The 15,105-nt window shown below is 34.9% G+C and overlaps 1 protein-coding gene across 1 annotated transcript; it reads left to right on the top strand.

The window, feature by feature from the left end:
* Positions 1-61: 61 nt before the first annotated feature.
* LOC144442569 (flavin-containing monooxygenase 5-like) lies at positions 62-14,745 on the top strand. The gene is made up of 11 exons (XM_078131948.1): positions 62-164; positions 3,061-3,202; positions 3,660-3,847; positions 4,867-5,036; positions 7,603-7,764; positions 8,976-9,102; positions 9,683-9,853; positions 10,796-11,054; positions 12,376-12,561; positions 13,249-13,382; positions 13,970-14,745. Exons 2-11 carry the CDS (start codon positions 3,176-3,178, stop codon positions 14,154-14,156), a joined length of 1,611 nt encoding a protein of 536 aa, XP_077988074.1. The 5' UTR covers positions 62-164; positions 3,061-3,175; the 3' UTR covers positions 14,157-14,745.
* The last annotated feature ends 360 nt before the right edge of the window (positions 14,746-15,105 follow it).

The raw sequence follows: 15,105 nt of genomic DNA on the forward strand, positions 1-15,105 counted from the left end.
GGCAAATTCCGGGTCAAAGGTATATTTACTAAACCAAAGGTCATTTCAGAGTGATTCAATTTCACACGTCCTGCATGTGTTCTAGTCGCGACGTTGCAATAGACACCAGACCGGGACAATATACTCGCCAGACGTACTAATTTTGACCAAATATGGATGAAGTGGTAAGTGTAACATAATGTTGCGGATAAGGATCATTTTCATTCACGTAAACAGGCACAATTGATCGATATTGTCATTGGTTTAGTCAAGATGCATACACGTTCCTTCCCACTGCAAGCAGATCTCGAATTCATGCAGAGCAGTAATTAACCGTAATGACTGGCTGACGCATCAAACAATGGATATGTGACTAGAACAACATAACAGAAGTAGAGTCTTTTGCCCTTTCTATAAAAATATAAATGAATTATTCCAGTGAAGCTAGAACTGTTTGGTGCAAATTATGTGAACATGTACTCAATATTCTAGGACTCGGGAGTGTACACCACAGTTTACTGTGTATGTATACCACATAAAAGTATCATGCAAGTTACAAAGTGACTTTCACGGTACAACTTCCTGTGAAATCACAAGACAAACATATCTATATATATTCATGTAGTGAAAATTAACATTAAGTTTAAGGCTAGGGTTTATCAAGTTGTGTGGGTTGATTTGAATGGGGGAAGAGCAGGTGAAGGGGCAAAGTCTTTCGCAGCTTATACATTCATAAAGAAATCAATGCAACAATGCAAGAAATTAATATATCGTATCAAACTTTAGTACTTATATTATCAAAATATGAAACTTTGAAATAAACAAATTCTTACTATATGTGGATATATTTGTTACATTTAATCAAGTACATGTAGTTATAGGCGTTACTTATTAACAATTCTTGAAGTTAAAATTTATGCAAATTTACTACATGTGATATTAATCTTTTACAGTTTTTTAGTATTTTTTCAAAGTAATTAACTAGCTTTCTAATTTTTTTTGTAGATTTTTTAGTTGTACTTGTTAAAATGGCACAAGCTAAGTTTGTACATTTGTGTACGCTCAAGTGAAAATACTTAAATAAACCACATTCCAGTATAATGCTAATAACAATGCAAATCTTCTATAAGTTACATTACAATGGACTTCTTAGGACTTCTGACATTGGTAGAAGAGTTGATTGCAAAGTACAGATTTCCTGAACATTTTTTTTATATGTACGATAAATCATGTTGGATCATTTATGATTTATATACTGAGTTTGACTCACTAAATTTGAGTTTAGTCAGTTACAAGTGGTGGTTAATTTATGCTTCACTAAGTTCTGAAAGTACAATACTTTGAGTACCGTTAAAATATACAGCAAAAAGTATGTCAAACTCAGCTTGTGCCATTTTATCTTTGTAGTCTTTGGGATATGTTGAAATAAACCATTCAGATTAGACTTAAAGTCCATGCATGAATAGCTAAAGTCTACACATAAGTCCATATACACATTTACATGTAGCTATGTGTTATCTCTGGAGTCATTCAGTCAATTAATCTCCAAGTAAGTTGTCTAGGGTAAGAGTATATAAAACAGTGGACTGACTGTTCCATCAACATACATTTCATTCAAGCTAGGGAGTTACAATCAGATTATGTATGGAAATGAGAATGGGATTAGACCCCCTAACATATATGTAATTTACACAAACCATGAAAGAGCTGAGTGTTCTTCCATTATAATGCACCATTCTTGCCATAGGTTTACAAACTAACCAGGAGATAAGATTTGATTGATGACTCAGACTGTAGAGATATTATACAAAATGTAGATCTTTAGACTTTCTGGTAAATATTTTAGTTTTGAATGTTAGCTACAGAATTTTTTATAATGGCTCTCATCTTTTTTTTAGTGTTCACTATTTATACTGTAAAAATGTATCTTGTGCGGCAATAATTTCAATAGCACAGACTATTAACAGCTCCAACTGCCTCAGAACTATATTATACAGTAGTGGTGGTCATTGATGGATCAAGCTCTGATAGACTTTGAGTAACCATGACTATATTAAACAATCATAGAGTCTGACAGAAAGTGAATGATCAGAGACCTTGTGTACATCCATATCAGTCTGTACGCCGTACTAATTTGATACAGGTGTAGACAGAAGATATGTGAACCGTTGTCATGGTAACCCAATAACTACCACCTGCCCAAGTTATTATATTTTCACTTCACTCAGTTGCAGATACAGACAGCAACATCCGATACATACCATTGTTGCAGTTGTTAGTCACAGAGATGGCGTGTTCTGATGATGATTTCATCTTTAAATCATTGACACAATATGTAGAAACATCAGCTTTCTTCAACTAATTTTAATATGATCAACACCACCATAGCTACATTGGACTACATGTGAAGTGTAGTTTGTTTATTTTTTGTTAATTTGATGTTTACATGTTTATGTTTGGACAACAATCAAGATGACAATGTAAACATGTCAGTATGAGTAATAGAAATCAATCAAAAATTGAGGACTGGTATATTATAGGATCCAACAATCTGATCAAAATCTGATGTGGTGAAAGTGGCTAGATGGTTTATTTACCTCTTTTTTCATCGTTTTGTCGTTTGTTTTGTTCCGAGTGATGTGGGAATGCAGCGATCACTCAGAACAAAACAAATGACACAAAACAATGGAAATAGAGTGTAAATAAAGCATTTAGCCACTTTCACCACATCAGATTTTAATCAGGAGCCAACAACTAGCCAACATAAACGTCATATTTACAAAGCGCACAACCACCTTGTGCAATTGTCTGAACCAGTGTGCCCTCTAATGATCGCCAAATTTTGTTGTTGTGAGTCAAAATGAGAAAAACTGTGATTTCACTACACAGTAAGAAATAGGGGAACACCAAATTTGGTACATCACTAGAAATTGTTTACGTCATTTTCAAATTGGCTTAGAGAGCACACTGGTCTGAACATACACATGTCGTGAAAACCTTGTACCAAATCATGAAACATATAAAACTTATAATGATAATTCATATACATGTATAAATATAATTATTAACTTTATCTTTCAGATCTGAGGCTGATTATGGATCTCATCTAGAATAAAATCACTGCTTTTGCTACATTAGAAATTAAAAAATTCCATCTAAGTGTAGTTGCCACAATCATCACCAACAGCCTTCCGAGATGAACTTCTCCTCAGTACTTCCATTTGTAAGTTCATATAAAAGGGGTATTGGTATTTCTTTTTGATGCATACATCCACCATGCATGTAGTTCATGAATATACCTTTCTGATGAACTATGCCCTCTAGAGGGCAGTAGTGTAATACAAAATATTGTGTCAATGGGTATGCAGTCCACACAAATAATTAGTTGATGCCCACAATAGCTGTAATTGCAATACCGTTGCTGTAAATGACAACAGCTCAAATTAGATATCAGAATCTTCATTGACAACAGACATAGGCACCAATCTTACTACTACATTGACATTAACTATGTACAACTGATTATATCATTGCCTGTTTCCAAATGCACCATTGTCAATGCATATAATTGTCATAAATATTACCATATATATACTCATATTATAAATCTATGAAAATATCATATCTAAGAGACTCAGATAACCTGTATTGTGTGTTACTATCATTTTCTTCTCAATTAGAAAGTAACGAAGCAAGAAACCAGAATCGATGCCTGTGTTATTGGTGCCGGTATCTCAGGACTTGCTACAGCTAAGTGTTTGAAAGATGCTGGCATAGACACAGTCTTGATTGAGAGAACTGATGAGGTTGGAGGACTGTGGACTTTTAGGGAAAAGATTCCATTTGGTGTTATGAGATGTACACATATGTAAGTACACAATTTGCTTTTTCCATCTCTTGTAATCCAGACTGAGCATGTGCAGATGCAAAGGACTGTGGGATTATTTATAATGGCAATCAGGTAATGATCCTGTACAACTTTTTGTACTAGCCCAGGGACTTGGCTATCTGACTTGATACTGATGACAGTATAGCCCAGAGACTTGGTTATCTGACTTGACATACTGGCTTGATAGCCCACAGACTTGGCTAGCTGGGTCAACATACTGGCTCAACAGTATAGCCCACAGACTTGGCTATCTGACTTGACATACTGGCTTGACAGCATAGCACAGAGACCATGGCTATCTGACTTGACATACTGGCTTGACAGTATAGTCCAGAGACTTGGTTATCTGACTTGACATTTTGGCTTGACAGTATTGTCCACAGACTTGGCTATCTGACTTGACATACTGGCATGACAGTATAGCCCAGGGACTTGGATATCTAACTTGACACACTGACTTGACAGTATAGCCCAGAGACTTGGATATCTAACTTGACATACTGGCTTGACAGTATAGCCCAGAGACTTGGCTATCTGACTTGACATACTGGCTTGACAGTATAGCCCAGAGACTTGGCTATCTGACTCTACATACTGGCTTGATAGTATAGCCCAGAGACTTGGCTATCTGACTTGACATACTGACATGACAATATAGCCTAGAGACTTAGCTATCTGACTTGATACACAAGGAATATATTGGAGAATAATATCATTGTATGTTGTCAAGCATAATTTAAGAAATACCAGGAAAAGTAAAAAATGTGGAATGCTTTGCTCATATATTGAGCACCATAGAACGAATGCAATAACATAGAATGATGCAAATTATTATAACTAACTTAATATGACCAGGATATAAAACCCATATTTTTTGTTCCAATGCATTCAACCCGGTTTGTGTGCAGTATACTGTAATTATAGGCAGATGTGACAGTATACTGTTGGATTTTGAAAACCTATTGGGTATTTTAACATTTTACTGTGTTATTCTACAGAAATGTCTCCAAGCACAACTATTGTTTTTCGGATTTTCCGTTCCCTGATGACGTTCCAGATTACCCCCATCATTCACACATGGCTAAGTACATCGTAGACTATGCCAAACATTTCAATGTAACAGAACTGATACGATTCCAAACTGAAGTCAAGGAGATCAAGAAGAAAGGTAAGTGTGAAAATGACACTTCTGAGAAAAATCTACTGAGGTGTGAAATGTCAAAGATTCAAGTAGTTTTCGCTGCTAGAAAATTTTGCAATTTTACAGTCTTCAGCTACTTCCCAAAGGCTATTTTTTTTGTACTAATTACCAGATTGGTACATAATTGTGTTCATCTACAAGAAGGAATTTTAGTCATCATTTATTTTTGCATTTTTTATTTTCCAGCGAAATAAGTGAATATAAGTCTTCAGCAAAAATTTCCAGGTTTAGATTATTATTGATAAATCATGTCATAGTGATATCACTTTTACTGTAATTAGGGTACTTGCAAACTCGCCATGTTGAATGTTGCATCATGGGAAATGTGATAATAAATACTAATCAATTAGCATTGTAAACAATAATGTTACATTGTTTGTAACCACACATATTAATCAATTCATATTTTCCCTGACCAGTGTGGGAGGTTATTTCATCGGTAGCTCCAGATAAATTATTACGATAACCACAGATAATCCCATAGTCCTTTGCGTCTGAGCATGCTCAGTCTGGATTGCAAGTACCCTATTGTAACCTTGTTGATATAGGAACAAAGATTCAATCAATTCAATTCATAAACATATAAAACACAGAAAAGTGTGTTCAGATTGATATAAAAAGTACACATTTCTGAAATACGCTTCAACACAATGAAAAATAAATTATTTTGTAATGCATAACAGTAGAGTTGCGAAGCAAACAAACAAACAAGTTTGCTTGCTACTGATAACGTTCTCAGCTGTGTAGACGATGCAAGAAAGCTTTAGGGGCGAGATCAATAGTTCAATGTAGGATAAAAAAGTACATTCTTTTTGTTAGGCCATAGACCCCCCCCCCCCCCCCCCCCCCCCCAAAGTAATTTGGCCAACATTGAAAATGTTTCAAACAGCACAATCAATTTCAAATCAGTATGTAGTACGTACACAAAATGTTGACGACGCTTTTAGAAAATATTGTATGTAGTGGGATTTAGGATGAGAATTAAAATGGCTTAACCCCCCCTTCCCCCACCCCCAAAGTAAAAGAATGTAGTTTTTATTCTACATTTAACTATTGATTTCACCCCTTTACTTATGTTCTTTACTGACAAATTGCCATACCAATTAAAGTACTGTGTTAAATGTCAATTAATTGCTAACAAGTCTAGAAACTGTATGTGTTTGCTCTCTCTCTCTCTCTCTCTCTCTCTCTCTCTCTCTCTCTCTCTCTCTCTCTCTCTCTCTCTCTCTCTCTCTCTCTCTCTCTCTCTCTCTCTCTCTCTCTCTCTCTCTCTATCTATCTATCTCTCATCTCTCATCTCTCTCTCTCTCTCTCTCTCTCTCTCTCTCTCTCTCTCTCTCTCTCTCTCTCTCTCTCTCTCTCTCTCTCTCTCTCTCTCTCTTTCTTCCATTGTATAGTAAAATGGCTTCCTTTAGCATGACATTCTGTTCTTTCCACTGACAGCAGTAGTTTATTGCTATTGGCACGTTGATATAATTGTGATGGCATTAAATTATCATGTTCCCACCAGACTCGTCACGATTGGAGGTTGAGTTTGTTGTAAAATTATCTGTACAAAGTACCGATTACAATTGTCGGTGTGTGATTGATTTAATACTAATGATATGTACTGTTTACACTTTCCCAGCAGGAGATTTAGCCAGCTTTTTGGTAGAATTTGTCCGTTTGACTATAATTGGAGAGAGAAATCATAGAAAATAAGTGTACATGTATAGTTACTAGACTTGTTGCTAAAGGAAGTAATAATATAATCAACATCTGTAATCAAAGTTGAACAGTTAGAATGAGATTCAATTTACGGTTATACTTTGTGCCCAAATAAATCCACCTTGAGTAAAATCACTTTCTTGGCAACTTGCTAATAGTAACCTTGGTAACATAAGAAAAAATCAAGAGACAAAGATTATGTACAAGTGTACACAGAAGGGAATTAACATTTTACAAACTTGCTAATAGTAACCTTGGTAACGTAAGAAAAATCAAGAGACAAAGATTATGTACAAGTGTACACAGAAGGGAATTAACATTTTACAAACTTGCACAATATATGCAGCTATAAGTACATTGTACCTATCAGTTGCTAAGTGCTAGTACTGTTAATATTGATACATCTACATGAATTGATGTTTATTGTGTAAGAAAAGAAAGTTGTCTATCCTGTAAATGTTGTATGTTACAAAATACAATGTTTTTATTTTGAGAAATGTACACATTAATACTTGATATGCTGTTTTCCAATGGCATTTGCTATTTATTACGGAGCTCAAATTTTACTTCTCTGCCCAAGGTAGTCAGATTTAGCCAAGTGAACTGTTTCAGTTACAATTTTCTATTGATTTCCATTGGTCAAACAGACTACCATCGTATAAATTTGGTGATCTTTACTGAATAGTCTGTTTGCTGTGGACCACTCCTAATTTCAAGCCCTGTGTACTATGTTTAATACATGTGCCGATGTACTTGTGTTTACATTTAACTGTGATTATACCATGTCAGGTAGTCATAACAACAGACCCTTTTCATCACTCTGTAGATGGTGAATGGCATGTTGCTACGGTGAAAGTAGAGGAAGATGGGAAAGGTGGATATATTGAAACGGATGAAGAACTTATTATCGCTAAATATGTTGCCATAGCAACTGGACATCATGCTAAGCCAAGTACTGCTAAGTTCCAGGGGCAAGAGACTTTCAAAGGTAAGATTTTGAAATTGCAAGTGACTGAATGATATGCCAAGACTATCTGAATCTTCCTTATTGGTTTTCTGTGTGCTTTTGATAATTTTGTTCCATACTAATTAATTAATACTCATTATCTCATTATAGTCTTAAATTTGCATAATTGATTGATATGTACCTTATTTATATAGTATGTATTTGTATGGCTAATTGTGTATAAAAATATGTATATGTCTGTAATATGTATGTACATAAATAGATATTTATCTATCTATATATGTGTATCTATGAATTTTCAACACCAATGAATTTTCTAGTCTCGCTGCCAGACTTCATGGCTATTGTCCCTCAGTCTAAATTTTGTAAGGTGGTGAGCATGCACAGCAGCAAAGCCGCAAGAAATGACTTCTCAAGTCACTCACTTCTTGTGGCTTCGCCACTGCGCTTGCTCAAATTTAGACTGGGGGACAATGGTCACGAAATCTGGCAGCGAGACTATGAATTTTCTTCATTATTGTTGGTCGTAGAGTCACAAGTTCAGATTGTCTATCAGCCATCAGCAGTAACACCAATGTTATTGAAAGACTTCCTTGACCAGACTAATTTGCCATCCTGAATAGCAGATTTAAAGTTGTTTAGTAATTTTATCAAATAAAATTTCAGTGAATTAGGGTGTGGCATGGATTGTAATCAACTTGCAGGTAATGTTGATGTCCTGATTGCCTCTAGAGGGCGCTGTTTTCTGTAGAGGTGTACATGTCCAAGTCTGCCTTTAGCTCTAAATTGCTTACACTAGTCTCTTTGGGCAAATAGTCAGCAAGGTGGACCACTTGTGTATAAATTTAGACATTTTCATATTTCTAGTCATTTTCTGAAGGGAGATTACACAAAGTGTGAAAGGGGACACATGAAGAACAACCATTCATTGAATATAATCAAATAACATTTATGTTAGGGAGTCTTAACTCAGTTACTATACATTATTGGATATTAATATATTACCATCATGTACATAAGACATTACAAAAGTGATGTGATGTAACTCTAACTCCCTAGCTGTAGTATATTTTTTACCGTCCATTCACAGTTCAACATTTTTGTCCATGGAAGTAAAAAAAATAATTTCTTTCACATGCTGTTGACTCACTTTAGATTTAGTGCCTTAAAAAATTATAAATTCAATCATGAATTTGATAGATTTTTTCTACTTCTCTGATTGGTTTATGTAGGTGAAATATTACACAGTGCGGACTATAAAGACCCAGTAACCAATAGAATGGTTGGAAATAGAGTACTCGTTGTTGGCATTGGCAACAGTGCAGTGGATGTAGCAACTGATTGTGCTTCAGTTGGCAGGTGAGTGGTTGACAGGTCAGAGGTCAAACATGTTTATCAGACATCAAAAAGATTTGCATAGTGATTAGCTCAGATAGCCAAATATCCAATTTGAGAAGAATGATCTGGTCCAACAGGTCCACTAGGCCATAAAAGATTTGCATAAACAAACCTGTCAAGTATTCTGAATCAGGTAGTATTGTGAGTGATCTGGTCAAACAGGTCCACTACAAGATACAAGATTTACATAATAATCAATATGGCCAATCGACATTTTGAAAAAGATAATAATTACTGTTTGAGAATAACCAAACTTGGAATCTGGTATAATATGAAAGTGATTTGGATCAGCAAGTTCAAATTTGCATAATAAACTAAAAAAACTTAGTGTGCTGAATCAGGTAGTTGGTAAGTGGTCTGGTCCAGCAATTCCACTAGGCAATGAAAATATTTGCATAACACCAAGTAAAGCCAAATAAGGAACGAAAACACTGCTACTGGTGACTTCAGGAAAATTATCATTCTGTTGCTGTTTACAGATCAAAAGTTTAGATTGTGTCATTATTTTTTTTTTTTGTGGTGATATATATTTACAATTTAGATGCAAAGAAGTTCATGTGAGTACAAGATCTGGAGCATGGATAGTACCGAACTATATATTTAGTTTTCCAGTGGATCATTATGCTTGCCGAGCATTTCTATGGTTGCCATGGAAACTGTCAAATGTGATTTTTGAGAAGGTGATCACATTGATATATGGTCATCCTAATACGTAAGTACTAAACACCACAACTTGAGATTTATTTGACAAGAAAGTAAATAGAAAGGATAATATGAAAAGGGTGTTGAGTAGTTATTCTGGTAACACATGTTATTGATGTATTCACTAAACAAAATGACAGAACCCCATGACATCACGAGTTCAAGTGTGGCATACTTTTGTATTTTCACAAGTGCTTGCAGTGTTCTCTGAGGTCATACTTTCTGTGAAGCAACACTGTAAGCTCAAGTGCAAATACTCCTGAATACTCACACTGGAACTCACACAGAATGGTGTTCTGTTATTATTACATATGTTTATTCAGCAAAGCAAATTCCTGTAAAATAGTTACACTGAGTGATCATGCACTTCTATGTACATTGTGTATTGTCCATTTCATTAACAGATTATTATTATTATTATTTATTTATAAACGGCAATAGTATTATATTATGGCATTTACTGGAAATGGTTTAATGATGAAATAATGAGTATCCTCCAATAATATCATACAATACTATATAATTAAATACAATACAGTACAGCACAGCACAGCACAGCACAGTACAGTGCAGCACAGTACAATAACATAAAATATAATACAGTACAGCACAGTACAATATAATAAAAATACAATACAGTACATTACAGCACAGCACATTACAGTACAGGACAGTACAGTACAGTACAATAACATACAATATAATACAGTACAGTACAATACAGTACATCACAGCACAGTACAGCACAGCACAGTAGATTTTCAAACAAAACTTGGATAATGAAGAAACACCATGAAGTTATGGAGTACACCATAAAATACATAAAGTTAAGGAGCACACCAAGAAAAACTACAAAATAAAGGGATACACCAAGAAAAACATAAAGTTACTGAGTTCACCCCAGAGTCTATATAATTCTGTGTTATTTCTTACTATTCTTGACCAACTATAGATGGAACTTGAATCCTAAGATGAAGGCTTTACAGACCCAGCCCACTGTCAGCCCAACATTGATTCATATGATCCAGCGTGGTTATATTAAAATTCACTCCAACATTAGAAGTATGGATGGTAAGACTGTTCACTTTACTGATGGTACATCAGCTGAGATTGATCATGCCGTGTATTGTACTGGCTTTGGTATTAATCTACCTTTCCTAAGTGATGACATCAGGCAAAAAGTATTGGAAGAGGGAAGCAATAAGATAAAGGTATGTAGGAGTTTGACCTGTGAACAGTGAAATACTGTAGTATAGGTTATCTACACTGCTGTATACTTTGAACTCATTTAACCAGTAATATGCAGCAACTTTTATGGCTTGTAATATACACTGTTGTTGTTCACTTCAATGATGGAATCCAACTAGAGATTGTCCGGCATATGACATTCAGAGACTTCAAAGATGACTTCTGATTGTTTTTTACCTCCCCAAAGGGGGTGCTGTTACAGTGGGCTCCGTCCATCCGTCCATCCGTCCATCCGTCCATAATATGTCATTTCTTTGACACACAATATCCAATTTCTTTCAAACCTGACACAAAGGTGACATATGATGTGCGACATATCTTAGATAAGGAGAAGTAATTAATTATAGTCTGGATTACAGGAGTTGCAGTCTTAATTAGTTGATTCAAATCATTTCTGTTCTTCTGGCCCTCCTCCAATAATCTGTCATCATATCAGATACTTACATGCATGTCTAACTTAAAGGGGCACAAGCTTAGTTTATACATATTTAAGTGTAGATTGTGCTGTACATTTGAAAGGTACTCAGTACTTACTGATGAATATCTAACCATAATTTGCAATTGACTGAACTCAAATCTGAGTAACGATCCGATGACGTAATTTATGATACATACAAAAAATGTTCAGGAAATATCCTACTATGCAATCAACTGTTCTAACAATGTCCAAAGATAATTGTAATGTTATAAAAGACATGCATCAAAATTAACATTATACTGGAATGGTGTTTTATTATAAGTATTTTCACTTGAGTAAAAAATTATAAACTCAGCTTGTGCTCAGGCGACTAAAAGAATTTAGTGGTCTGAGGGTTGTGCCAATTTAATGCTGTAACCCCAGATGACTATAATTCAGTGCCTTTTGCAAAGTATACATTGTACAACCAGTAACACTGAAGTAAAGCACTTTCTCTATGTGCTTCACTTGTTTATAACATTCACATAAAGTATACTGTTGCAATTGGTTTACTTAAAGTTACAATCCTAGCATGTGGCATTTCTAATGTGGTCAATTAGTAAATGAAACAGTATAGTTTTACACTTGATATGGATGCTGTGAACGATTGAGGTACATACAGAAAATGCTTTACTTTGGTGTTATGGGTTGTAATATGTTTGTCAAGTAGTATGGAAACAAAAATAATGCTTAATATAATCTTAACAATTAAAGTATTTTTCAGCTTTATCTCAGAAATCAGTCACTAGCCATTATATGTTTGTCTTAATATGTATGTACCCAACATTTGATAATGCTAGGCATTACTTTACTGTCTTTGTTATTAGCTCTATAAGAATGTGTTTTCACCAGAGATAGACCACACCTTAGCTTTTATTGGATTCCTACAACCAGCATCAGGTGGTCTACTGTCCATGTGTGAGACACAAGCAAGATGGTTTGTAGAACTATGTAAAGGAAACATCAAACTGCCATCTAAGTCTACAATGCATGCATCTATCAAAGAAGATCAGGTTTGTGTACATTACTTAGACAAGCTCATTCATTCCATCAGGGATATACTTTCAACATAAGTTTGCATTTTTAATCCTGGCAGATTTAGGTTTTTAGATTTATATATGTTTGATGTCCGTCTGTCCATCTATGTCTATCTGTCTTTCTGTCCATCCGTCTGTCTGCCTTTCTGTATGACGTGTGTCTATCTGTCTGTCTACCTGTCTGTATGTCTATCTATCTGTCCATCTGTCTGTCCGTCTCTCCATCTGTCTGTCTGTCTGTCTCTCCATCTGTCTGTCTGTCTGTTCATCTGTCTGTCTGTCTCTCCATCTGTCTGTCTCTCCATCTCTCTCTCTCTCTGTCTGTCTGTTCATCCATCAATGCTTTATGAATATGGGTATAGTGTTACCACTGATGTACAGGTTATAGTACCATAGTTAAGAAATGACAAGTATTCAAATCATGGAGTTTGAAATTGTTCAAAAAGTTCCATGAAATATTTCAAATAATCAAAGCATGTAGCCTCAAGTAGGCCTGGTCTATTCACCAGATACATTTTGCAAATTTCAAGAAAACTATTAACAGTCTGTAAAATCAGAATAAACATACTTTGGCCCACTATGCATATATGGAACTGATATATAGATACCAGTCTCTCTGCTGTATATTTAAGTTGTTTGATTCTAAGTTTGTATCATTGACAGGACGTATGTGATAGTCGTTACTATGCCTCAGCTCGTCACACTATTCAGAAAGATCCTATCCCATACTGTGATGATATAGCTTCATTCTATGGTGCTAAACCACAGATATGGAGACACCCAACCTTGGCTTGGAAGTAAGTATATTATCACTATGAATACCCTGATCTGTAGTTACTTGTGTTTAGCGATGTTTAGAATCTCAGCCATGTGTGCTCATTGATATTTCTTGATGATACTCCAGCTGTCAAAAACATGACAAATTGATGTCGACTATACAAGTTCTTTCATGTGAATCTTAGTACCAATATAGACAGTTTAGGATTTGTTAAGCCTAGCAGTTGTGTGAAGATAACTTTACTTGGGAAATGTTTCAATCCGAGGTCAGCACAAATGTGGGTACTCACTCCCTAAATATGACATTATTATGACATATACCTATGTATGGCATGGAGTGGCTTTTGTAAAGGTAGGTGGTCATGTTTGTGAGTAATAACCAGAATGCCCTGTATAGTGCCCCAACTTCCAAAACAACCTTAAATCCTGGGTCAGTCATGTGTATGTGTACATTTGTCATGTGACCATTTTTGCTGCAAAAAAAAACCCAGAAAACATCCTAAGCAGGTTGATGGTGAAAAATTAAACATCACTTGGATGAACAACATATTTATTGAAATTATAGAATTCCAAATTTTTCATTGAGATTTGATTTCTTCTTTTCTAGGTTGTTATTTGGAACCTGTGGATCTGCCCAGTATCGTTTACAAGGTCCACATAGTTGGGACAAAGCTTACCAAACGGTCAAGAGTATACCAGTCACAGATTTATTACACTATTCAGCAATAATTGCTATCATTCTCATTCTATTTTTGGTAGCAGGTGTCATCCATATCTTGTCTTGTGTCTTCTAAGACTTTGTTAAGTGTCTTCTAAGACTTTGTTACAGTAAGTGTCTTCTAAGACTTTGTTAAGTGTCTTCTAAGACAGAGTAAGAGTAAGCCACCTTCACACTATTTTCTTTTAAATGTGCAAGCTTAAATTCAAAAATTTGGCATTCAACCTGAAATGTTAGTAAGAAGATCTTTAGAAGGTTTTGATGAATCACATCATCAGACAGTAGGAATTTAGTTTAGGAAACCAACCAATCCAAGATCACGATGTAGATTTGACGAATCACAGCATCAGATTTTTGGAAGTTTAATAGGAAACAAACCAATCAAAGATCACGGTGTACAAATGATATGCAACATTACAACAGTTCTTCTCACAGAGTCGAAAAATTTGTTGAAGTGACTCTGTGAGTAGAAATTTTCATTTATAACTATGAACTGGGAATCCATGAGTATTCCATCTTGCAATATTCACCATGATTGCCAGTTGGCAATATTTACTATCCCAATTGTAACCTAGTGTCTGAGTTTTATATAACAAATAATACACATCCAATAGTACTACCGGTAATGTTTTTGATATGATCTCATCTCTCCCATTCTTCAAATTACAAGCACTATATATCAAGTTCTTCCTTTCGTTTTTTATTTAATTTTTCTGTGATTGCAATACTTACCGAATCTTTTTATCAAGATGCTCAACTCCTGTTTTGCCAATTTTTTGACAAAAATGAAGTTGGGATTTTTAAAAGTGATGAAATTCAAAATCCCATATACAAAGAATTTTTATTATATAGAATATCAATAAAATATTTACAATGTCTAGTATCTTTTTTAAAAAATTCGTACAATTTTCAAATAGTTTAATTTTGTGTGTATTTTCATATTATTGCCAAACAATGCAATATTAGACAACCTGTGCAATGCAATATTTTTTCAGGTGAGCTGTATTTGTAACTGTTACAACATT

Source organism: Glandiceps talaboti, chromosome 11 (assembly GCF_964340395.1).
Source record: "Glandiceps talaboti chromosome 11, keGlaTala1.1, whole genome shotgun sequence".
In the NCBI taxonomy this organism is placed as follows: Eukaryota; Metazoa; Hemichordata; class Enteropneusta; family Spengelidae; genus Glandiceps; species Glandiceps talaboti.

Coding starts and splice junctions, on each gene's coding strand:
- LOC144442569 (XM_078131948.1), top strand. CDS start 3,176: ATGAACTTCTCCTCAGTACTTCCATTT. Junction 3,848..4,866: donor GTTATGAGATGTACACATAT/GTAAGTACACAA, acceptor GTTATTCTACAG/AAATGTCTCCAAGCACAACT. Junction 9,103..9,682: donor GATTGTGCTTCAGTTGGCAG/GTGAGTGGTTGA, acceptor TTTACAATTTAG/ATGCAAAGAAGTTCATGTGA.